General features: G+C 42.6%; 2 protein-coding genes across 4 annotated transcripts in view; both read right to left on the bottom strand.

Annotated features, from left to right (window-relative positions):
* Nucleotides 1-606: 606 nt before the first annotated feature.
* FBXO22 (F-box protein 22) lies at nt 607-6,280 on the bottom strand. The gene is made up of 7 exons (XM_064668433.1): nt 6,138-6,280; nt 5,908-6,040; nt 5,085-5,172; nt 4,610-4,705; nt 3,571-3,735; nt 2,454-2,619; nt 607-1,272 (listed from the first exon to the last, which is right to left on the bottom strand). The coding sequence occupies exons 1-7, from the start codon at nt 6,233-6,235 to the stop codon at nt 843-845; spliced, it is 1,176 nt and encodes a 391-aa protein (XP_064524503.1). The 5' UTR covers nt 6,236-6,280; the 3' UTR covers nt 607-842.
* Nucleotides 6,281-6,407: 127 nt separating this feature from the next.
* The window catches only part of UBE2Q2 (ubiquitin conjugating enzyme E2 Q2), a 49,541-nt gene continuing 31,210 nt past the window's right edge, over nt 6,408-24,738 (bottom strand). For all 3 annotated transcript variants that reach the window (XM_064668429.1, XM_064668431.1, XM_064668432.1), the window contains 8 exons: nt 20,319-20,403; nt 15,598-15,658; nt 13,456-13,546; nt 13,081-13,139; nt 11,810-11,858; nt 10,812-10,907; nt 9,781-9,847; nt 6,408-7,997 (listed from right to left, as the gene is read on the bottom strand). In XM_064668429.1, the coding sequence (XP_064524499.1) occupies nt 7,966-7,997; nt 9,781-9,847; nt 10,812-10,907; nt 11,810-11,858; nt 13,081-13,139; nt 13,456-13,546; nt 15,598-15,658; nt 20,319-20,403 (540 nt within the window). In that variant the 3' untranslated portion in view covers nt 6,408-7,965. The remainder of the gene's footprint in view (nt 7,998-9,780; nt 9,848-10,811; nt 10,908-11,809; nt 11,859-13,080; nt 13,140-13,455; nt 13,547-15,597; nt 15,659-20,318; nt 20,404-24,738) is intronic.

The raw sequence follows: 24,738 nt of genomic DNA, 5'->3' as shown, positions 1-24,738 counted from the left end.
TGCCCTGGCAGCCAGGAGGGACATCCTTGTCCTGGGGCATCAGGGAGGGGATTGTCCTGCTCTGCTCTGCCCTGGGGCGGCCTCTGCTCAATATTGGGGCAGTTGGGGGGACACAATGTAAGGGAGATATTGAGCCATTAGAGAGTGTCCAAAGGAGAGCAATGAAGATGAAGGGCGTTGAGGGGAAGCCGTGTGAGGACACTGAGGGCACTTTGTGTGTTCAGCTGGAGAACAGGAGACAGAGAGGAGACATCATCAGGATCTTCAACATCCTCCCGAGGGGCACGTACTGATCTCTTCGCTCTTGTGACAGTGACAGGACTCAAGGAAACAGCATGAAGCTGAGTCAGGAGGTTTAGGCTGGATGTCAGGGAAAAGTTTTTCACCCGGAGTGGTTGAGCACTGGATCAGGCTCCCCAGGGAAGTGGTCACAGGACCAAGCCTGTCTGAGTTTCAGAACACTCTCAGGCACATCGTGGGATTCCTGGGGATGTCCTGTACAGGGCCAGGAATTGGACTCAATGATTCAGTGGATCCCTTCCAAGTCAGCATATTCTATGATTTGTGCAAACCATTCTCATTTTGGAGGGAAGAGGCTTTCTTCAATTGCAGAATTCCATCAAGTATAATTTCCTGCAATTCTGATGTGTACAGGGGATTACACAAAATGCAAGGCTTTCCTGCAGATAGTATATTAAACTATTGCAACTACAAGACTTGATAACATTACCAAAATGATGTTTACGTTTTGGAAGGGGGTTCTGACTGCAAGATGTCCACTCTTCCAGACTTCTCAGCTCTCTGGAATGAAACAAACAGCTCACTGCAGCATTAAACCTTATTTATGCTTGGCTTGCTTTAGTTGAACCAAAATGAATAAGAGTCATAACGGTGGTGTAACCGTGAAGCAGGTCATCCTTAATGTCATTACATTCTCTTAATACGAAATTCCCAGTAACTATTCGATCACATCCTATTTCCCCGTGTCCAAAAAAGCCAAAGAGGGGTACGTTTGGAAAAAACTTCCTGAAGGCATCCGCTTCCATGTTCCTCTTGGTTTTGTAGTGCCGGTACCCCCTGCCCACGCAGGCGAACATGAAGCCCAGGGTGTTGTGCTCGGGGATGTTGGCGGCCTTGAGGCGCTGCACGGCCGCCTCCGCCGTCCTCTCGTCGGCCACGTCCTGGTCCAGCAGCACGGTGGCGCTCTGGATCTGGGGCCCGCTGAAGGCCAGCCCGACCACCCCGCAGGCGTCCCCGGGCTGGGCCTGGGCACTGCAGGGCAACAGGCACCGGGTTAGAGAGCTGCCAGGAGACCACTGCCCACCCCTGAACTGCTGCTGCTGCACGAGGGGGGTTCAAAGGAGCCAACGCTCAGGGGATTCTGACACCACCCACAGCTGAAAAACAGACCAAAGCCTTTGCATTTTAGCAATTTTTTTTTTTAGCAATTTTTTTTTTTAGCAACCTTTCCCAAGGAAAAGCTTCCACATCCATCATTGGGGATTAAGCAGAAACTTACTGTTTCATACATGCCAAATTCAGCAGTTTGTCTATGTCACAGCTCTGCAATTCCAAGTAAACTATTAGTTGAACTTAAGGCAAGCAAATACACTCATCATTTACACATCAAACCAGGGCAGCAGGCAGTAAAGTTCCATATTCATGTTGCTTTAACTTGGTTGGCCAGGTCACACAGGTTTTAGTAGTCACATACTAATGTTTTATTATCAGTCACTTAATGTAAGGCCAGCTCTGTTATGTGCAGCTGGAAAATTGGATGCAAGAAACATGTTGGTATTAGTATGGACTCCAGACCTACAATGGCATGAGAGGAGCCTGTGGGCATTGCCTGCACGTGCTCCACAGAACGAGGTGCTCCAAGTGCAGATGCACCAGTGGCACAAAGGGCTCTGTCTGCCTGTGCAGCAGAGCAGCTGGAGCAACTGGGCCCAGCTCTGCCCTGCAGGGTCCTGGGCAGGGAAGGGGTGTGAGCTGGATGAGATCTAGCCCAGTCCTGGGAGTGCCACATCCTTCCACAGAGCAGCTCCTGGGGCACAGCCCTGTGTGTGTGTGCAGCTCCTGCTCTGGGGTGTGAGCCAAACCCAGGCACACACATGGACACGTGGTCACATCCATGGTCTCTGCCACAGTGGGGAATCATTTATTAAACACTGATTGCAGTAAACACACAAAGGGTATCTGAAGCTGGAAATCTCCTTTTCAGTGGGTTTCTCCTAGTTGAGTTTCCAGAATCCAATTGGTAACACAGCCATACAAAACTTCCAGCTTTTCTGCCTACGTCACAGTGTAGCAGTTGTGACATTTTTCTCTTAAAGAAATTACCATTTTACTACTGTTAAAGGGCATTTCTAATACAACTAGAAGGCTACGGATCTGCAGTGTTTCTCCCATTTTAAATCCTTTTTATCATTTACCTTGAAAAAGATACCTACTTCTCAGAGGTCAGTGATGTGAAGCTCTCCACTTGTCCCCCAGCCAGGATGATACTTTTCTCATTCAATGGATTGACTATTTGATGAAGAAATCGAGTAGCTCCAGACTTCCAGGAGTTGTAGCCAAACAGAAGAACAACACGGAGATCTGGGTTATTCTTCAGACCTACAAACAAAACCAAACACTGATCCTCTCTTCTTTTTTAAATCCCAAGCCCTGAAGCCCAACCTTCCTAGTCTCTCCTCAAATAAGAAATCACACCTTTAGTAATGGCTTTCTGTTGCAATTGGGAAGGCAAGACACAAGTTGCCCAGGCAGGAGCTGGGCTGTGTTCCCCACCTGAGAGAGAATTTCTGGAAAGAACTTTGCAAGGAAAAAAACAGACTGCATCTGCTTCCTCCAGCCTTCCACTCCCTTACCACAGCATGTGAGTTTTACCACAGCTCTTCAGTTTTACTTGACAGTCTTTACAGGTAAGAACCAGGCATGTGAGTTATTCAAGAACCATAATACAGTGAATAGCTTTATCTGAAAATTAAATAAATTCCACACTTCAGCAATTTTCCTATCCCAAGGCAGAACCCCCCAGGTTCCTAGAAGACTCAAGAGACCCTTCTGACATTAGTCTTCATAAATTACCTACTCTGCTGAGGACACAATGTGAAGAATATGAACTGTATTCACTGAAATATGCTGTCTTCTGCTCTGCATTCCCTTGCTACAATACCCAACTTGGGATCTAAATGCAAGGTCACTTTGGGGAAGAAGAGAAGCAGCTCTTCCCCACTCGTTTCTAAATTGTAGTGACAGGAATAATTCCCAGTGGAATATTTTTAACCAATTAGAAGCTGCTTAAAACCCAACAACTCTCTGAACAACTCCACTTGGAACCTAACTGAGGTAATCTGAGACTGATACTCAGGATAACTTAACCTTAATGCTCCACAGACTGGGAGGAATAGAGATGTACAATTACCAGCTGTGGCCCTACAGAGCCAGGGGGCTCTTGGAGCCAGCACAGAAGCTGCTGGTTCCACACATCACTCCAGACTGGCACCTCAAAGAGCAGCACAATACTTCACAACAGCCCAAGTGAAGGAGAGAAAAAGGACATACCTGCTTCAGCAAATTTATTTTCATCAAAGACCCTGTTCTTCACATCTTTAGAAAAATGGAAGGTGTGAATTTTCACCCCATCCATTTTGGGAAACAACAGAGCAAACCCAGCTTCGCCCTCTTCAATTTCTTGAGGCTGATTGCTGCTGGAACCCATCGGGGTAACTGCAAGGAAACAAAACCAGGCATCTGGTGTTCAGGGACTCTCCTACTTTCATCTACACTGTAACAAGAACTGAAACAGGCTGAACAGCTCGGGTGATGTAAAACATGACAACTTATTTCCCTAACAACTTATCTAATTGAAAACTGGTGTGATTTTTTTTTAGAATCTTTTGGAAAGATGAAACACATAGAAGTCCTGCTGGCTATGGATTGTGCTGAAGTCACTTTGGATAAGGAGACATGGATATATTTGGATATTTCCCCACAGTCACACCAAATATAAAACAGTAGGAAAACAAGCACGGGTCTTCCTACCAACTTCTACAGGCACACAAACATGCTCAGGTTTTTAAGGTGTTATACAAGCATGTGATGACAGTATAAACCAAACTGACACAAATACTGGGAGTGTATTATTCAGTTATGGTAGTGGTAACAATCAAATACCCTACTTACGCCATGGGGGTTGAATTTAGGGTGAGTAACTATAAAACCCCCAACTTTCTCATGATGAAAAAGGGAAGCATGAGAAAAAGCCTGCCAAGGAAGGCTGTGAATTATCCAGTTACTGCACGTGCCTCCTGCTAGGCCACAGCAAACAGGTATATACCAAGGATGTCCTGTACAGTCAGTCACAATATGACTGAAATATATACATAAATCCAAGAAACATTCTGTAAGTACATCAGTGCCAGGAAAAGCTGCCTAACCGGTTAAATCCATCCTTTTAATTATGACTGCAATACCCAAAGTAAGCTCCACGTGTCAGTGAGCAGCAACACTGTGAACTCCTTAGAACTGAAGCCAGTGCTGAACAAGGTGGGAGAAGACACCTCCAAGCTGATCTCTCACAAAACCCACGTTTTGCTCCTACCTACAATCCCTGGGGTGACCAGTCCGAGAACCTGACATCGCTTTGGCAACAACTTTTCAAGTGCAAGTGCTGTTTCTTTACTGTTTCTTTTCCTGGCTGTTAAAATAAGAAAAAGAGACAGGAAAGCATCAGAGAGAAGTAAAAGTGTGTTCTGAGCAGAAACCCCGTCCTGTTGAGCCAATGCTGCCCATCAGCGGCCGCCCTGGTAACAGCACACAGGTCTGAGCTGTGTAGGAGCACAGGGCTGCCGGCACCAGGGACTCCGTGTCCTCCAGAGAAGGGAAAGGATCCGCGCACATTAACACACACTGCAGGCTACTTCACATCACAAAGGCAGGACTAGGGGGTCGTGCTTTTTGCAAAAGATTTACTTCCCACTGAAATTCACACCAGGCAAATTCCCGTTGAGCCGACGCTGCTCCACCCACACCCCGAGCACTCCCGGAAAGGGCAGCGAGTCAGGGCCAGGTGTTACCTTTCTTCTGCTCGTGACACTCCTCGTGCCCGCTGAACGTCTCGGCATCGGCGATGTAGAGCACGGTCTGGGGCAGGACGTGCACCTTCTGCAGAGACACGGGACAAGGAGTGCGGGGACAGGGAGAGAGGGAGGGAGAGAGAGAGCGGCGGCACGAACCGAGGAGACACCGCTCCGAGGGGACACGGCCCCGGCCCCCGCCCTGAGCTCCCGTCAGACAACAGGACACCGCCCGCAGCCTCAGCGCTGCCCAGACTGATCTAATGGAGGGGCAGCACGGGCACAGAACCGACCCAAGCCCCACACGAGCGAGGACAGCTCTGCAGCCTGGCCCCCTGACTGCTCGTTTTAACGCTGTCTAAACTCCTTCCAGTCCTGGCTGTTGGCTTTCGTCAGCGCTGACGCTGGGAACAGTGTGGAGGTGCTGCTGGCCTTTCCAGTCCCCGTTGGTTTAACACTCATCTGCTGAGGTCTCTGTTTAGTGCTTAACGACTTGACAGGAATCTTTCTGTGGTGAAGATCTAGCACTAGTGAACACTGGAAAAGAATCCTGCCAGAGAAATCCTGCAATGTCGCCTGTGTCTCCCAGGCTAAAAAGGGTTTATCTCTTAACGAGATCGCCGAGATGAAGAGACGCGCCCTGACCTGGAAACCCGCGGTGTTTCCATCAGTGTATTAACTAACACACAGCACCGAACTGTCCAAACCGCTCACAACCTGCGCCGGGCCCCTGGGAGGAGCGTTCAGGGGCGGCACAAAGGCGCTGACAGACACCCCCCCACACCCCCCTCACACACCCCTCCCGCCCCCCGCCGCCCCTCACCTCGAGCTCGCGGCCCAGCGCCCGCACCAGCGCGTGGCTGTCGGCGGGGCCCGGCTCCAGCGCCGACACCCAGGCGATGCGCTGCCGCGCCCGCAGCGTCCGCCGGGCGCACTCCCTCCACAGCCGGCACACACTGCAACACAGCACGGACACCCCGCGTCAGCCGCGCCGCCCCCGGCAACCGGGGCCGGCCGCCGCCTCGCCCTCCCCCCCGCGGCCTCGGGCCTTACCAGGCGGCGCGCAGCAGCGCCTTGGTGGGCAGGAAGCCGAGGACGCGCTCCACAACCTCGGCCAGGTTGGCGAGCACGAAGCCGCCCTTGGCCTCCATGGCCCCGCCGCCTCACGGCCCCGCCGCCCCGCGCCACAGACACCGCTTCCGCTCGGCACGGCCGGGCCGCCGCAAGGGCGCCCCCTAGCGGCGCGGAGGACCCGTCCCGCCCTCACACGCCCCACCCCTGTCCCCCCCCTTGCCCCCCCGGGCCCCAGCACGGACACAGCGCTTCGTAAAATGCTTTTTATTTATAAACTTGATGCAAGTTTACAAAGTACTGTACATTGCCAAGGAACTCTGCCAGGAGAAGTGGAACCCACACCGAAGCATGCGCCGAGGGCGGGGGCGGCCGGGGTCGGGTCTGTCCCTCACCCCCCGCCCACGGGAAGCGGTGCCAAACCTCGCCCATCGCTTCTTTGGAGCTAAAAACTGGATCTAGAAGCAAATGCACAAGGACCCGCGGGTGCCTGATAGAGAGAAGAGCACAAGTTTGATAGTCAACTAAAAAAAAAAAAAAAAACCATAACAAAAACATGCTTCTGCACTTGTGGAAGTGCTTAATCCACGGAACACACCCTTAGCTTGGCCCCAGCGGTGCGAAGGCCTAACGACTAAAACTACAACCAAAATAGAGTCGATTTCTGTAAGGCAATGAAATTGTGTAAGTTCACAGACCCAGGTTCGTCTCCTAATAAAGAACAAACAGTTCCCATTAGTCTCTCAATAACAAAACCACTGTCATGACTATGGCAACATCTCTTATGCCTCTGAAGTGGATGACATGTTCTTGTACTTTATTGTAGCTTTTATATAAAATTTTTTCATTCAAGGACTTTCATCTCGATTTGTGCCAATTACTTTATAAGTTCATTAGTTTACAAATGATTGCAACAACCCGTTAATAAAATGGAACACCTAGAAAGGTTTTTAGTATTTTAAATAACTTCAAGCTTCATACTGCGGCTCTTCTTGTTAAGGAGGTTGAGCCAACAAGTAGCAGGAACAGCCCAGCAAGTTCTGATGCCCCAGTGGAAGTGACTAGTTACAAGGTTTTATTGGCACAGCCTTGCTCTGCATAAAAACAAACAAACAAAAAAAAAAAAAGGGAAAAACCCCCAAACCTAAACAAAAAATTAACATAATCTAAACAAAGAGCATCTTTTCCAATAAACAGTTCATATTCTCATACAGCCATGAAAAATGTTTAATGACTTAACATACATGTGTTTTTCCTATATCATTAATTTGGAAATACTACAAACTCTGTCATTTTAGACCAGAAAAAACTACTGTGATTTGCAAGACCTGACATTTCCTAAAACAGTATTAAACAATGTATTAAACTTCTTGGCTTTAAATGAAACAATACAACGCAAGTCTCTGCAGTCTGCATTTTGCAAAAGGTAAGAAATACACAAAAGTGTGTGAACAACTCACTCCTACTGAATGATCTTTAGTAAGTCGGTAGCCTGCTGTAGGGAGAGCTTATGCTTTCAAATAAAAAAAACAAGGAGAAGGGAGGGCGTGGCCCAAATATGCTTAATCCATAAGAACAAATGTGGTAAAGGCCCAAACTGCTCAGTCCAGATACCTACGGAGAGCGGAATGGTAAGGCTGTAACTTATACTGTATGTGTCAGTTGACAGATTATCCACTAACTTATCTAATAGCTAAAGTCCTCAGTACAGCTGTTATAGGGGCACTCATAGCTTGAGTCTGTGTGTTGGAAAACATAAAAAAGAGCTTGTTTTATTGACATTGGTCCAGGTAGACAATAGTCCTCAGCGTTAGCCATCTTCTTTTGGAGGAGTGTACCAGCCTGTGGAGAACAGAGACATGTTAGGGACTGACACTGCTGGTCCAGACCATCTTACCCTCCCATCTGTGGGAGAAGGAAGCCTAACCTGGCTCCTCCCTGCCCTCTTAACGTAGGCCAGCTCAGTGAGACCCAGTTCCCTAAATGCTACTGGTCAGCAGTGGGACGTGAAGCATGTGTAAAGGACCAGACCCAGTCCTTGAGAGTGCAAATTAAATATATCCAAGTTTGGGGGGTTTTGTGGCAGCAGCTATCCTGAGTTGGACAAACTGGACACCGACAAAGGAAGCTGCTGAAGGAGGAACACTGCTGACAAAACTTAGTGGAACAGAGGTAAACCTCCCAAGCCTTCAAGCCACTTAATGCACAGACATACAAACACAACTACACTGGGACACTTATATAAATCCCATTTTGTGTACTGTGGAGTTAGGCATGCACAAGCAGTTGAACAGTTTATCCTTTTTCTGCAAATCTTCCTGGAGGAATAAGCTCTGAAATGTCAGTTGAATAACTGGTCTCCTGACACAATTTGGAATGTTTAGCAGCTGAATCATACCTGATCAAGAGTGCACAGCTTCTTCTAGCCACCTCCACAGCTCCAATCTTAACTCTCCCAGCCCCTATAGCAAAACTTCCTCTAAACGTGTATACACCCACTATGGAGCCCATTAATGCCATCCCAGAGAGCAGGCAGCAGGTCTAAGCTAAAGACACCTTTCCCAGCAGCATTAGGTGCTGTGAGTGCTTTGTGCACAGCTCTTGATGCAGGAGTGATCACTAGCCTAGGCCAGCACACAGCCAGAAGTAAACAGACAGCCATGCTGGCCTTTGTAGGGAACTAAAATAGCAAAAGGCTGTTCATGGCAAGATCAAACTATCATAAAATTGGAAAGCACATTAAAGTCATTATCTTTGACCTTCCTCCCAACAGCAGAGAAGGTGTTATGTTCCATTTTAGCTGCAGGGAAACTGAGGCTCTGACTGCAGTCACACTGAAACACTCCCTTGTGTTCACAGCAACCTGAACTCCCAGAGGACACTGCATCCAACCCAGATCACAGAATGTCACAGAAGAGGTAACTGGACTAACTCCTGAATCACAAGACCAGATACCAATTCTGCTGACTACCTTTACATAACCTGTAAGCTACTTAAAGCTTTTAAAGCCTCAGGTCATTTATTGTCTTCTCATATTGGCACAAGTAAATGCAATTACACCTGAAGCAATTTTTTATGCAGCAGAGAGACTACTGCAGAGGGTAAAAAAACCAAAAACAAAACCACAGGTGTCTCCCTATTCTGTTGTAGAGTTTTCCATCCAGGACATCTCACTTGGACTTCTTGTATTTTTTTAGTCTCAGGTCTTTCTTTCCATTTTATCTCTTCCATAATGACTACTGCACTAAGGTCTTGCCACGTTGAAACAAAGCCTTTCAAGGAAGGGACAAGCTCCCAGTAGATACTTCACTAATAAATAAGTCCCTTTTAAAGCTACAGTAACAACAAAGTTCCTAGACCAACTGGCTGAAAACAAAATGGAGCTGCCTTTCAAGAAACAGTAGAAACATGTGGAAACATTTCATGCAAACTGGAGAAGTTGCAATGATTGCAGTCAAGTTCCTTTAAGCACTCTTGTTTTCCTAGTGCAAGAGGAGAAGGAAACACCATTTATGGTCTTCCCAAGCCAACATAAGACACTCTGTCACTTCCAGTTTCTCTGTGGCCAAACACCAGTTCCCAGGGTGCTCTGCAGACAAGGACAAAGTCACAAGAATATACATACCATTTTTCTCATGGATTTGTACTAGTGACTTATAGGACTGCTGTGCTCTTGCTAGATTATATTGATTCTGAAAGGAGAAAAAAAACCAACATAAAAACCTGCATCTAGACATGGAAGAGTTAAGAACAGTTCTTCTACAAGGAAACTCTACAGCAGGCTTACAAATAAAACCCATGCACAATGTAGGAACATTTCTGGCTTTCCAGTACAAGGCTGTCAAGACAAATATCCTTATTTTCTCATTTCTCCTCTGTCATAATGACAGTATTTTGTAGAGCCCTGCTGCTGGGAAGGCCCCTCCTGTCAGAAGGTTCAGACCCTGGGGTGAGTCAGAAGCACGTGTGAGCAGAACAGAAGGCTTCAGGCAATCCCTGCCATAACTCTGTCCTGCTCAGCTGGGTTAGGCAGAATTGTCATCATAAACTTTTACATCTTACCTGAACTGGTACTTAACAGACACCCGAGCGACAATTTTGCTGTCTTAAAAATTAAAACATAATTTGAAAGCAGCATTTAATTCTTCACAGTCTTTTAAGTTACGCTCTGTTACCAGCATGCACACTTGAACTGAACTGTGCTTTCAGTTAAAGCTGAATGGTGAGCTCTGAAGTATTTGCATGTTATTATTTTTCCCTCTCTCATAAAACTTTGCAGGTGTCTCCAGCAATAGAACTTCTTACCATGAATGTATGTAATCCTGGCTGTCATCTACAGCCCTTCTCAGAGCCAGAACATCCAAATCCTCCCAATTCTGATCCTCCTTCCCTCCCTCCCTTGCCAATGCAAGGATAGTAAAGTCTAACTACTTAAAACCCCTGCCCATCCCAAGGTTTTATCTAACTCATATGCTCATAATTACATAACAAACTCTTAATTGCCTCTAAAATACTCATACACATGCACTAGACATCAAGACAACTCAAAATGCAAATATATTTGCAATGACAATTCTGTCATTAAACATCTGTGCAAGTCAACAAAGAAATGGAAGCCTAACAGTGATTTGTGTAATTGATAAACAGCACATTTACCTTATTGGCTCCAAACTGTACTCTGGCTTTTCCTTTGACTAAAGTGGCATTGATCTGCATGATGACTGATTCTATTGAGTAGGCACTGCTCCAGCCCTGGAGGAGGAAGGGAATATTAACATGGAACATGTACTTGTTTCTTGTGCTCACACTGTAAATCTATTTTGGAATGTGTGCTTTGGGATTATTTTTTTTCCTGAACTCCAGTTTTACTTTTAACTACTTGTTTTCAGTTAACTTTTATTTTCCACAGAAAATCTGTAAAATGATACACAGTATTAGTACTAAGAACTTGTAAGGAAAATGAAAAGGCTGAATCACACATTTCCAAAATACAGCAAGACAGAAACAAAAAAGCTCCATTCCTACAGCACTTACACATTTTCAGCAACATCACAACAGAAATTACAACTTCTTGTTCCAAGAAGCAGAAAAGACTGATATCTAATGAAGTCATTCATTGAGCTGTGAGAATTTTGCTCCCACGACTACTATTGCTCATCTCTGCCATTGCTCTACCTTCCAGTGCTCACAAGAGCTTCTGCCAGAGCCTGCAGATAGTTACTTCATTCATTTACTTATTTAAAATCACTCTGTCTACACAAGAATAACCTATGCCTAGAATCTCCTGTATTTCTCCCTTCTCCAGAGCTGACTCTGTGCAGTTGAAGAGACTTCTGGAAAAGAAAACAATGTGTCTTGTTCCCCAGAACTCCCTCTTCACACTGGCTTCCTCACAGAAATTCTGAGAATGCAAAGGTGATGTGCTCTCACTTCTTCTGCCTCTTCCTCAGATCTCTTGTAAGCCATCCAAGGTAGAAAAGATCTCACATAAGATCTGCAAGGCAAATCTTGTGGGACTGAGGTTTATTCCACCATGCTCCCTTTGGAGTGTGTAATTTATTCCACACAGGAATTCTTCAACTCAGGGAAAACACCTATTTTTATTATTTTAAAGCATGTTTTGTTATTATCCAGATAACAGAGCCTGTATTCACCTGTTTAGTAAGAAGTTCCATGCATAATGCACCTCCACCTAGGACATACCTAGAAACAAAGGTGAAAGAAAATATATTTGACATCAGCAGTTAGTAAAAAGATGCAACTGCTCACTGCACTTTAAGCTCTTGCCAGCTCGTTTGTTAAATTCCTTGTTCATAAAGCTGAAATGCCCTTTAACCAGAACTATATTGTAACTAGTGAGCCATGTTATACTCTTAAGCAAAGAAGATTAGCACTGTGAGACAAAAAAAAAAAATTGTTTGCTAACCAGACTTGGTTAAAACCAGTGACTAATCTAGTGTGCACAACTGCTCAGAGACACTGGAAAAGAGAAAAGTTGCTTTTTATGGCTATGGTACATAGGACTGATGGGCAGTTCAAAAAAGCCAACAACAGTCAATTCTGTAAAGAAATTTAACCCAATTTCCAACAATGCAGGTGCACCTATAAATCAAATGAGATACAGCAGATCTTTGCTTGCTCTTTTCCTATAAACTCCCTTCTAATTTCAATAACACTTCATCGTGCATTGTGCTGACTGGGACCCAGCAGAAGACCTGAGCACCACAAAACCTGGGCAGAGGGAGTAGAACTGACCACTCCCAAAATGTGGTCTGCTCTAGGATCAAGGCATTCAAACCATTCAGAGGGAAATGACCACTGAAAAGCTATTCTTTGTTTCATTCTACAAAGTCCAAGTAGAACAAAACGAGAATCCAAAGAGTGTTTTCTGGTGTTCTGCTCCTTTAGTTTAGAGACAGTAGCACCCCTCATGAATGCTATTTAACTGCACTAACCATGGCTGGAATTCAAAAAAGACACACAGCAATTAAAATCAAATCAGGATCAGCTATCACAGACTGCATTTTCAAATGCAGGTATCATTTTCTGTCACCAGAAGATGCATAAAAGCCTTGGAAGGTGAATTTAATCTTCTCTCCATGGATATATAAGAGTTTCTGTGCCACAGACAGCACTTCAAACATGCTTTACATGACATTTGGAGCATGGTGTTGATTAAATGTAGTGGGTTTGGAGTAGCATTAGAGGATTTTTACACAAAATCTTTATGGCAGTGTTACAGCAAGAGAGAACCAGTTAGGACTATACAGCAAATTTAAGGCAACACAGGGATCAAGACCCATTCAAAGCACCAACTCAACCATCCACAGAGGCCAGTTCTGGAACAGCAGGGCAGGCACAGAGTTTTTCAAGTTGTGACACTTTTACCACGAAGTACAATTTCTGTAGGGCAACTCCAACCTACCCTCCTGTGAGCACAGGAGACACCACTCGCACAAAGGGAGGATCAAAAGGGAAGTTATCCTGAAAAGAATAAAAAAAAAAAAAAACAAAACACAACAGGTTAATAAATTATTTCCTAAGCAGAAAGTATTTCAATAGCCTTATTTGGCAAATCAGATTTGAAATAGTGCAATTTTTCAGTTCTGTCAAAAATCACTTTTCCACAGTACTGGAAAAAAAGAAGCATTTTCTGGGAAGCTTTAGTGCAGTATCCTCCCCCCCCCCCTTTTTAAGCTACAGATCCATTTTTACCCAAGTAACAGCTGAGGGTCACTTCACTCACTTTCCACAGTAAACCTCAAATTTAACCACAGCATTTCTTCCCCCAGACACATACCTTAAAAGAGAAGTTGAGTAAAATGTATTCTACACCTTCTTTTTCTTTTAAGAACTGAAGATCACTATGCAGTGGGCTATCAGGGTCAACCCTGTAAGAGAAGCAGGGGGGAGATCCTGGATGTAGTTAACATTTTCACTACCTGTAAACAGTAATTCTTCTCAAAGACTTCCTTTAGGTAATTACAGTTTACAAACCGAAATCTAAGGTGAACTCTAGAAAATTCTTGCTCCTTTTACAAAGTAAACACTTTGCCATGAGGTCAGCCTGAAAGCTTGCTGCAATGCACTACATTCCCAATGCCATCAAGTGTTATTTAAACACAGCACAAAATAAGCTGTTTATTTGAAGAGAGCACTTTTAATTCTCTTCAGTTCACTGGAAATCTATGTTCAAAAAAAGAGGGGAAAAAAATTAGCAGGAGAACTGTAGTCATCTAGTTTTCAGTACACAGTTAGTGAACCCTTTATGGAATATGTAATTGTAGTTCTGCATCAGCTGTTAAAAGTAATTTGCATCAGCAGAAATACTAAATCCAGCAGCTTCTGCTCAGCAGAATTTCAACAACTGCTTGTTGCAAAATGCTGCTGATGAGCAGCCTGACCATTAATTCAGTCACTACTGGGTCAATCCCATCCAAGCTCTGACACCCCATCAGCTTTTAAGAGAGACTTTTCAAAAAACACCTGCAGCAAGCCCAAAGCATACATTATTAAAGGGACTGACAGGCTATCAAAGCCAATCCTCTGCTACAGGTGGAATCACAAAGTTATGAGATCCCATTCCAGAATTACTTGGGCAGTTTATCCCCATCCTTCCAGTCTGAAGTTGTTCAGAAGAAAAATCTTCTGTGCTTAGAAACCTCTCGTTTCCAGCCACAGCTTGTCAGTGTGACTTGTTCTAGTTCCAGTGCTGCTCCTCACTCCAATGGGCTCTTTTATCTGACATTTACCCCCTTGGCCAGTCTGCAGTTTGTTTGTTTTCAGACACTTTTTGCAGCGATGAACAAACACAACACTTATTCTCTTAGTCATTCTGGAAAGCATTTGCTGCATCCAGCCCATTTTCTCTTTCTTGAAGGCAAAAAATGAGGCCTGTTCCCAGCACTCCAACAGAGGTTTCCAACCACTGCACAGTGGTTTGAGCACTTTGTTAGAGGTGCTCGACAGAAAAGGCCTCCTGTTACATGACACAGATTTTCCTGACGCGTCATTCCTGCCATTTTCAGCTCCAAAACATTCACAAGCCCCTGATTACACTGAGGAGGAAAAAACCCGTGTTTCAGCAGCTGGTGGCCCAGCTGTACAAGTCTCACCCCTAGGACAAAGCAGCAACTCCTACAGGCAGGTCCCCACTGTGCTGGGACAGCCACGTCCTCGTCCTGATTCACCAGGACAGACCTCAACTGAGGGAAGTTCTTTCATCCACTGCCATCTTTTGCAGCCCCCCAGCTGGCTGGGGGTAGGCTCTTCCTTTACCTTGTGTGATGGCAGATGGTCTTCTTACCAGGAATAATTTCAATATAACACCTCTAGGATTACAGTTACTGGACTATGGACACAACAAGATGAGTTATGTACTGCTTTTCATTGTGTGTACGAGGAGATGAGAGAAGACAAATTATATATAATTATGTAACTCACATTTGTGTGATATCTAAAAGTTTCAGTCCTATGTCTGTTCAACTGTAGAAATAAAGAACTAATGACACTAAGACAGTTCTGTTCCTTCTTACATCTTGAATGAAACTAAAAATTGCATTTTCTTGACATTAAAACCAACTAAAAATAAAACCATCTAAAAACTCCAGAAAAAAAAAAAAACGTTCATCATTTAAGGTTTCATATTTTGGAGCAGTTTTAGAGAATTGAACAGTAATGACAGTTACTGGATTACACACTGCACTGGCAGTGCAAAGAGGGTTTGTCTTTTTGCCAGCTCAGTTACTACAGTTCCATATCTACACATTCCTGTATATCAGAATTAGAGCCACTATTTAGTGGCTACAGTTACCATTACTACTTTTACTACTGTAACACACTATTTTATATGCTCTGGCTAGAGATTTTCATTTATCTAAAGTATCTCTGCAGCAATAATAAAACAGATTGTTCAGAATATGAAAAAACTTGAATAACTTACTTGAGAAGCTTAACATGCCATTCATACAAGCTGTCATTTACCAGTTCCACTGAATATATCCCTGTAGAAATATTAATGGGATTAATTATGCACTAAAAGCATTACAAGGTAAAACGTAGCAAAAACATTCTTTGCATTAAAGTACAAATACTGTCAGTAGATGTAAGCAATGGGTAAGATACTGTCACTGCAGCACACTCTTCCTCTACTACAAGTAGCAGAAGCACTTCTGAGCAACTACAAGGAAAAAAAGTCTTTTCACTTCCATAAAAAATTAATCAAAATGTTTTTCTGACACCTAACCATTTCCCCTTCAGACTTTCCACAACTAAAAGTCCAGCTTGCTTTTTACTCAGTATATTTTACACCCAGCACAGGACCAACATGCTTTTAAGACACTTAACACACAGTCTGAGCGTGCAGCACTGGATTTCACAGGCTCTCATCTGCACTGGCACACCAGGACAGGACACTGGACAGGGCATGGAGCAGAAACCCAGAAGATACTGCATGGGATGGAGCACATTCCCAACAGCTGACTGAAGGAGCCAGAAAGGTGCCCTGAGGGAACTGCTGTCTGTGGGAGCCAGCTGGTGATTTCCAGTGGTCTGTTTGGTTTAGGGATGTTCCACAGTAGTTGTGCATTCCACTCCCAGGGAAGGAGGGAAGTTATCTGCCATTTGCTTGCATATTCAAGCTTCCTCTCTGCATAAATTCACAAGCAGCCCAGGAAAAAGCCATAAATCTTTACCCATTAGACAAGATTTAGAACATAGTATCAGTCATGTTCTAAAGTCTAATCTCATCCCTCACAGACTATTCATGTATATACACTAAACCATTAGGATTAAAACTTGTTACCTGGCCTAATATTTAACAGCATCTCTGCTGCTGATGGAATTATTTGGAAAACATATGCAGATCAGGAACCTGCCAAGGATTTCTGAAGGCACTACAACCACCACAGTGCAGTCACCACATTCCCTCCAAGGAATGGCATTATCTATTTCTGAGTTTTATTGTTCCAGAATAGAGATCATCTTGCAGTCGAAACTTAGAAGCGTTGGTGCTTGGAGTACAGCTGACATTTCAAACTGTCCAGACACCCTTATTTCTAAAGCATTTCAGAACTCAGTAAACAAGGTAAAGAACCCGTGCCTGTTTCTCCTTACTGAGTGTACAAGGTAAGACAGCCAAGAGCATTACTGCAAAGTTTTCTGTCTAGAACAACAACGTAGGCCTGAACACTCACTCAGTGTCCTCTCCATGTCCCTTTTAATCAGCAGCTGGTTCAGAGACACAACATTTCTGCTCCAGGATGAACTGAAGGAGCTATTAAGGCCTTTTTCCAATTCCCCAGATCCAAGGACACTATTTTCTGATTTCATGTAAGTGGAAGTTGGGAATTATAAGAATTTCAATTTGTACTGCTCTGATGTAACAACGAAAGAGTTGACATTCAGAACTCTGCTCACTGTCAACTGCCATCCACGATGAACCTATTCCACTGTTGTATCCAGAATATTTTCTTCCACCTGCATCCAAATGGGAGTAAAGGCTGGAAGAAGCAGCCTCTCAGTATTCTAGCTTTGGCACCAGCATAAAATACTTATGTTGGAACAATGGAATGAGTTACAGTGAGGATCCTGACACCACCCTAAACAACAGATCACAAGAGAACTTCAGTAGCTTGCTCATTCACTAAAGCCTCCAGCCCTCCTCCTTTCCATTCCTCCCATCACCCCTGAAGTTCATGGACTGGTCCTTCAGCTCCAAGGAAGGAAAAAAGTTTCTGTCAAGAAGTATTTATCTGATTAACAGCAGTTTCTGAGGGGTCCTTCAGGTTGGAAAGGAATCAAGGTAAGTTCCTCTCAAACACACACTTCCCCCGTGCTTAAAGAGATTTTGTTTTGTTTTATTCCTCTAAGAGGCCATCTGTAGAGGTGATCAAATAAAAACAAGCACACAGAACCACGCAAGCAAAAAATTAAGTAATTAAAAGGTAAGAAAAACAATTCATTCCAAAATAGAGGCATTATTTATGACAACTTTACTACATCTAGAAGTAACTCCTATACAGTCTTTGGATAAAAGCAGTGAGTGGACATCACTACATATGAACAACACAGCTGCTAAAGGTATAAAAAGATTTCATTTGATAGCTCTAAATTCTTTGTTCCTCCCCTTCCTTTCCCAATCTCCCAAATTACATTAAGACCCTTGTGAATCTCCAACTTCATATTTGGAACTTTGCAGGACTTGCATTACCTAAACAGGTTAATGAAACTGTCTAATTCCCAGCAGAATAAATTTGCTGGAGTGCTTTTTGCTTCTGTTAGCTCATATGAAGATTATTTTTGGTTTCTTTAAGGGCAGTCCCTCACCTAGACTGCCCAGGTATAAGCACCTTTGCTGTTGAGAGCAAGCTTGTCATCTTTTGCCTTAACTCCAACAGTATTATTTCAATTGATAAAGGAACTTGAGTTCTAAAATGGATACTACCCTCAATACACTTCTGCTGTTGAAGACCTCACTGTGTGTTTTAATACTATTTTTTTTATAAAACATTTTAACAGAAAATAAAAAATGTAAAGGACTATTGCTACAAATATTATTCCCTTCAGAACTCCCACTATAGTCCTACTGTCAGTCCTAAAAACACATAACCTCACACAGACTAAATAAAGTGATCCTTTCCCAACTAAAAATCAGGCTTAGACTTTCTGCCTTGTGTTACGAAAAATGAAAGGAGTGTTAAATTCCTTTGCAACTACTACCAGAACCTTTAAGTTTCACAATGGTTTCTTTTGTGTGTTTAATTTTGGAAGAAATTAAATTAAGGTAAAAATGGTCCATGGAACAAGTAGTCAGAACAAAAATGACATTAAAAAAAGCCAGTTACCTACCATACCCATGGTGACAGTTATCTCACAAAAGGCAGAACTAGGCTATAAAAGGTTTTGTGCACAGGAAAGAACCGATTCTTAAATTGCTCAAGGTCAAAGGCTAAGTGAAGCCATAAGGAGTGAATGTAGGTAAGTTTTATAACAAACAGCACCATTTACTGGCAAAATTTAGTAAGTGTGTCAGTAGAACAGTGTTTCAAAGCAGGATTACCACCAGCTTTACAGTGCCAGCCTCCACCTGGCACTACTTCATTAACATGCTTTAGAGATGAACATGAGGCACCCAGCTGCAGGCTCCTTACATATTCCCAGGTCACAAGCTACAATCAGTTACTACACTCACACTGTAGAACCTCAGCTTTCTGTACAGTTTAGCAAGATTTGCTTTTCCTCATAATTCAGTCTTCTGCAACTAGTTAAGAGTTGTTATTAATCCAAGGCCAAGAAGTGGCATTATTAAACAGCCTAAATCCTCACCTCACACTACACCAACTGCAGGGGCTCCTGTGCCACCTCGTGAGGAAGCTCCACACAGGCAGTGTGGTGGGTTTGTTACAGCCAACCTTAGCTCTGATCACAAAAACAACCCTGAAGAACACAAATGGGCAGGAAAGGATCCCTCCTGACTTAAACAGATCTATTTCCAGGCTCTTCCCCAGCCCCACTAATCCATTCCTCACCGGATGGCCGGTGATTAGGGTGCCCTGGCAAGCACTCAGCTGCAATAAAGCCTAAAAGAAGTAGGTTGTGTTAGATCCACACCAGGTACACTGGGTTACCTACTCAGATTTATACTTTGGACATTTCACCACTGTCTGCAGGTACTTCAGCACATAAAACAATTTACTAGGAGTTAAATATGACAAATCAAAGCAGGAGCCTATGGGCTCTTCATCTCTGTCCTTTTACACAAGATTGAAATGCTGTTGCCAAGGGAGATTTAAGTCCACTAGAAATAAATCTGGGGAGAAGTTCAGAAGAGTAAAAGATGATTAAAGTTTAGATTGACTCTCTAATGGGGCATTTTGGCAGGCCTAAAGGAATAAAAGTTGCCCAAAATCTATGTAATTTCTACTTCTTGCATGGTAGCACTCAGACAATTCAATAAGCTGATGCCTTTGCTGAGCTGGTTTAGATACAGGCCCTACAGGGAACAAATGGAACAGGCAACCACCCACCTAAAGATAATCACTGTTCATTGTTCTAAGGAATTTAAAATGCAAGCTTGTTTTCTACTGTCATTTGTATAATTGTTCCAAGGGATACATGGAGCTTAGGATCAGATTAACACCATCACAAAATAACAGAAGTAACAGCAGCATAATTAAGGTTAAGTCATACATAATAAGTAAATCTGATGCTGTTGAACACAAATCCCTCTACAGCAAACATGTTCCTGTGAGCAGTACTACCCTCCAGGAGAGGTTAAGGCCTCTGCCCTACACACCCTTCAGGTTGTTCTGAAAACTCAAGTCCCACAGGAGTAATCTTGAGTTCTTTGTAGTCATCCACCCCAAGAGCACTCTCATAGTTACACCAATCCTACTGATTCTCATACAAGACTTTATGTAACAAAAAGAAAGAACTTTTTACAGGATATGTATACCCTGACTTCTTTTCTCCACAAATGCAGTACTTTATGTAATGAGATTATGTCTAATTTATCTATGTATTTTTATATATGTGCACACACGGATATACACACACACACACACACATATATAGGACAACAAAACACAGAAGGATTAGCAGAAGTATTTGCCAAGAGAATTCTATTAAGGTGTATTTCAAGAAGGGCAATCTGAGGCATTTTACCTGTTTTATAACTCTGTGATCTATATATATCCCTGAGTTCTTTCATAAGTCGATCTGAAGCCTGAACTGACCCAGAGACTGCACCCTGAAACAAACAAAAAAAAGACTCCAAATAAGTGCAAAGTCATATTTACAAACAGCTTTATTTACATACAAAGTTACACTAACTAGAAAGTATTAACAATATATTCATTTCTGTATGGGAATTAGGTTTTTTTTAAAAGTTAAACATTCTAATGAGCAGATTACTCAAAAGAAACAAGGCACTCCCTCTAAAGCAGTACATTAATATATACTACAATTTGGTATAGGTGATACAAACTCTTAACCAAGGTACAACAGGTATTTTCCTGTAAAGGAGCTAAATCTCTCTGGCATTTAAATTTCCAAGATGGATCCACAGTACATTTCTAACAGCAAAACATTTTGTTTTCCCTTCTGCTTTTATGCAACAGAGAAGCAAGACCAATCAGTATATTTGGAAAATGTGAACAAAAGCAATATTTATCTGCAATAGATGAAAAAAATCAACACCTCCACAGAGGAAGACCAAGGTAAGTAAACCTCAAAATACTTTTTGTGATTTGTCACAGGCCAGAAACGTCTTTGTTCTGTTTTTTTTTTTTTTTTTTTAAAGCTCACTTCTGTATACTCAGCACCTTGAAGTGATAGAAAACCTAGCATCCAGTTTCTGAACCCAGTATTTCAGCCTGAGATACAGTGCTAAAGGGAAAGAAAAATATGGGATAAAAGAAAAAAAAAAAAAGAAAAAAGGAGACCAACTTTAAGTGGTATGCATATAAAATATATGATTGGCTCTAAGATCCCCCAGCTACTGACAAACTAATGAACACAGCAGCTACCCAGTAACTGAGGTCTCCTTCCAGCAGCTGCTGCTGCACTGGATGTGTTCTGCACACATCACCAGTGCTCACATTTCCATGACCCTGGAATTCAATTTTGCCTCAAATCTTCTGAGCTTTAAAGTGAGGACAGAACCTTTTCCTCATACAAAGTTGAAGGGCTTATCTTGAACAACATCATCAGAAGTACCTAGATTACTCTCTCCAATTCAATGCCAAAGCTAACAGGATGGATTCTGATACTAAACTTTAGATATTACCTCATTTCTCTGTTATATATTCCATCCAAAATATCATTTTAGGTTCAAGATTTTTGAAAAACAGAGATACAAGGTAGCATTACAAGATTTAAAATATAGAAAAGGAATGAGGACTCCAAATGAGGTAAGGTAGGTATCACCCTGAGCCCCAATGCTGTGACACTTGGGCTTTCACCAGCAAACAACATACAAACAAATACTTTTTGGACAGAATGTCAGAGAAGTATTTCTGGAGGAATATGAAACAGCTGTGACCATTGTCTAATACCTATACCATCATCCTATTCACCTGAAGTCATCAGTGATGTTTTATATTCTACAAGGTCTTAATTGTAGAACCAAATCATCACTTACTGATATTTAATTCTTATTAACAGTTACTTGATGCTAAAGCCTCCACATACTCCTGTCTTCCCTGTGCAGCAGCATCATAGAATATGCTTAGCTGCACACTACAGTCTGTAGACTATTCTTTTAAGCCTATTCATTTTCATATGCCACTGGATAGAATTATGCAGATTACTGAAATTCCACTAGTTTTTCTTAACGGATCAATATGAAAAATGAACTTTGGAATTAAATATGCAAATAACAGGCAACTCCTTTCATGTGATTCAGCAAAAGCTACATAAAGACAGTGCACCAGACCAGTCACTTCTCAGTTTACTGAAGCCCTTCTCTATAGAGCAGTATCAGATGAGGGGATTCCTCTTTCTATAACACAAGTACATGCAATTTTATGGAAAAGGCCTGTTTATATACATTATTAGCATATTACTACTATTTATGCCCACTATTTACAGAGAGATGAAAAAGAAGCATTACACAAGTTAACACAACATGTTAATCACCATTCCTTCTACAGTTGTGGTTTGTGAGTGTCAAGGCTGAGACTCAATGTGTTGAGTCTGCAGGAAAACTTCATGGAGAAGTGTCAAGGTTCTGGTTTTCTTCTGTGCAGAGCTGTGCAATATCCTTGCCCCTTCTGCTGTATTTCTTACTGAAAGAAGGAGTTTTCTTACATTTTTCACAGAACATCAACCTCTGTATACAGGCAATTTAAAAACAAGCTAGATGGTCAAAACCATCCTGTGGAAAACTAGTTTCCTCACTGCATCTTTAGTTCCATCAAGTTAAACTACTGAATTTCTATACGTAACTTTGGAAGCTCATCTTGGCATATCAAAATTATGATTTGTTTTAGCAGGTGATTTTTGGTCTTGTGGTTAAATTATCTATAATATTAATATATTACAGATATTAATAATATTAATGTCTATAATGTGTGATTAACTTCTCTACTGTAGACATTTAAACCCCAAAATTTAACACACCCCCATACCCCTGACTGTCATTATAAATGCTGATAAAATGAAGTGGTATTAAAAATGAAGTTAGTTTTAGTGTGTGTAAGTAGCCTCAGTAGACCTGGTCTATAATACTGGTTTTCACCCTTTTTTCCTAGGAGCTTCTAGTTGGGTTGCCCACTCTATATAGCAGTATTAAATATAGTTACAGTTGCTACTCTAAAGAATCCACAGACTGCAAACCAGCAATCTACAATTAGGAGAAAGAGGATAGCAAGCTTAACCTCAGCAGTTTAGCACAGGAGCTTATTTTACTTGCTCTGAATTAACTCTGAACAACTTGGAGAAAGCTGGAAGAGGAAGGTAACATGGTAACACCAACCACCACTGCTCTAAAATACACATCTTCATTCTGGAATCACTTTTGGGTTTTATAGCTACTGTTAAAGTGCAGTTTAGAAGAAAGTACTACTTGCATCATATCATTGCATGTTATAGAGCAGGCAGGTCAAGTTTTGACTATAAAAGCACTAAAATTAAAGCTCGTTCAGTAACTCGCTATATACAAGTTATAATTCCCAAGACTGAATTCACATATAAATAACAGAGTATCCTTCTGGAAAAATGGGACTTGACACTCCAAGGGAGTTCAAGTTACCATTTCTGCACTTGGGAGATCAAGATTTATGGTTGCAACTGTCTTGGGAACAAGTGATCAATCATGGGATCTGACAGGTATCTGTCACATGGGGCTGATGCCATTTCATCTGAATTAGTTAACAGAGCTGCCAGACAAGACTCAGGTGATTTTTTTATTTTCCTATTAAATAATCAAATAGGCACAAAAAGCCTCACTTGATCATCCTCTCCTGTACAAGCATATCTGGGGTTCTCCAGAAGAACGGGCAGGTAAGCTGGAGAAATCCCTGCTGCAGGAGGGAAACATCTTTGTGGACAACATGCCAACTGCTGAGAGCTGCAAGTCCCAGAAATACCTGGTGCAGGAATTCCCACAGCCAAGACTGGGGGACAGAAATAGTATTAATGAGATCCATCACCACAAGCTTGTCCTGTTCTCAAACTCCTCCCTTTCAGGATGTGCCTCTGCCACTGTCAGAAAGGTGACACTTGAGCAGTGCAGCAGCTGGGCCAGCACTTGCCACTGCCCAGCTCTGTCTGCACGGGGCCTCCAGAGACAGGAGGTTTTTCTTTTCCCCTTCCAGTCCTCAAAACACAACCACAGTCTGCCCCCCTCCCCAGGTTACATGAGGTAGGAGGTGCAGTTGATTGCAGTTTTAGATCCCAAGACCAGAATGTTTTCTATCTGAAAAGTACTGTCACACATCAAAGCACTACAGGAAATAATTTAGCCACAAGACCAAAAATCACCTGCTAAAACAAAACATGAAAACTTCTTCAAGATAACAAAATAAAAATCTCAAGAGACCCAAAGAGAGCTAAAGAACATGAGATGCTCTATTGTCACAGAACTTTTGCAGTATTTGTGCAGTGTACATTCATTCCTGGAAGTTACAGTAGATTCACACTTCAAGGATTAGAATGAAAATAGAAATGACACCTTAGACTTCATAAAACCTGAAGACAAAAGTAAAGACACTTGAGACTTCTAAAGGAAAGTGCATAAACTCCTCAGTATGAAATGGGAAAAGCTAATAGCATTATCTAAATAAGAAAGGGATTAATCTCTAAAATGACTATGTGGGGAGAGACCTCTGAAAAGCAAGCAGCAGCAAGTTGTTAAATATTTGATGTTAATGATTCTGGTTCAAAGACCTCTTTTAACTCTAAGCAAGTGGTTCTTTAAAGTTATTACAATGTTAAGAGGAGGATTAATTCTTGCTCCAAGTTACAAACTGTACCACAAACCAAATTTATTTCCTGATGCCAGCAAGAAGAATGGGATTAGGGATACTGCCAAGGAAGAGAACTCATTTACAAAATTAGTAGATAGACATGCTTAACTTGTATA

The sequence above is a fragment of the Pseudopipra pipra genome, chromosome 12, assembly GCF_036250125.1.
Source record: "Pseudopipra pipra isolate bDixPip1 chromosome 12, bDixPip1.hap1, whole genome shotgun sequence".
NCBI classification, from domain to species: domain Eukaryota; kingdom Metazoa; phylum Chordata; class Aves; order Passeriformes; family Pipridae; genus Pseudopipra; species Pseudopipra pipra.
Note: the sequence above shows the minus strand (reverse complement) of the source record. Positions and strands in the feature narration are given on the sequence as shown.

Coding starts and splice junctions, on each gene's coding strand:
- FBXO22 (XM_064668433.1), bottom strand. CDS start 6,235: ATGGAGGCCAAGGGCGGCTTCGTGCTCGCCAACCTGGCCGAGGTTGTG. Junction 6,041..6,137: donor GCGCTGCTGCGCGCCGCCTG/GTAAGGCCCGAG, acceptor GCTGTGTTGCAG/TGTGTGCCGGCTGTGGAGGG. Junction 2,620..3,570: donor AAATAAATTTGCTGAAGCAG/GTATGTCCTTTT, acceptor TTTTGTTTGTAG/GTCTGAAGAATAACCCAGAT.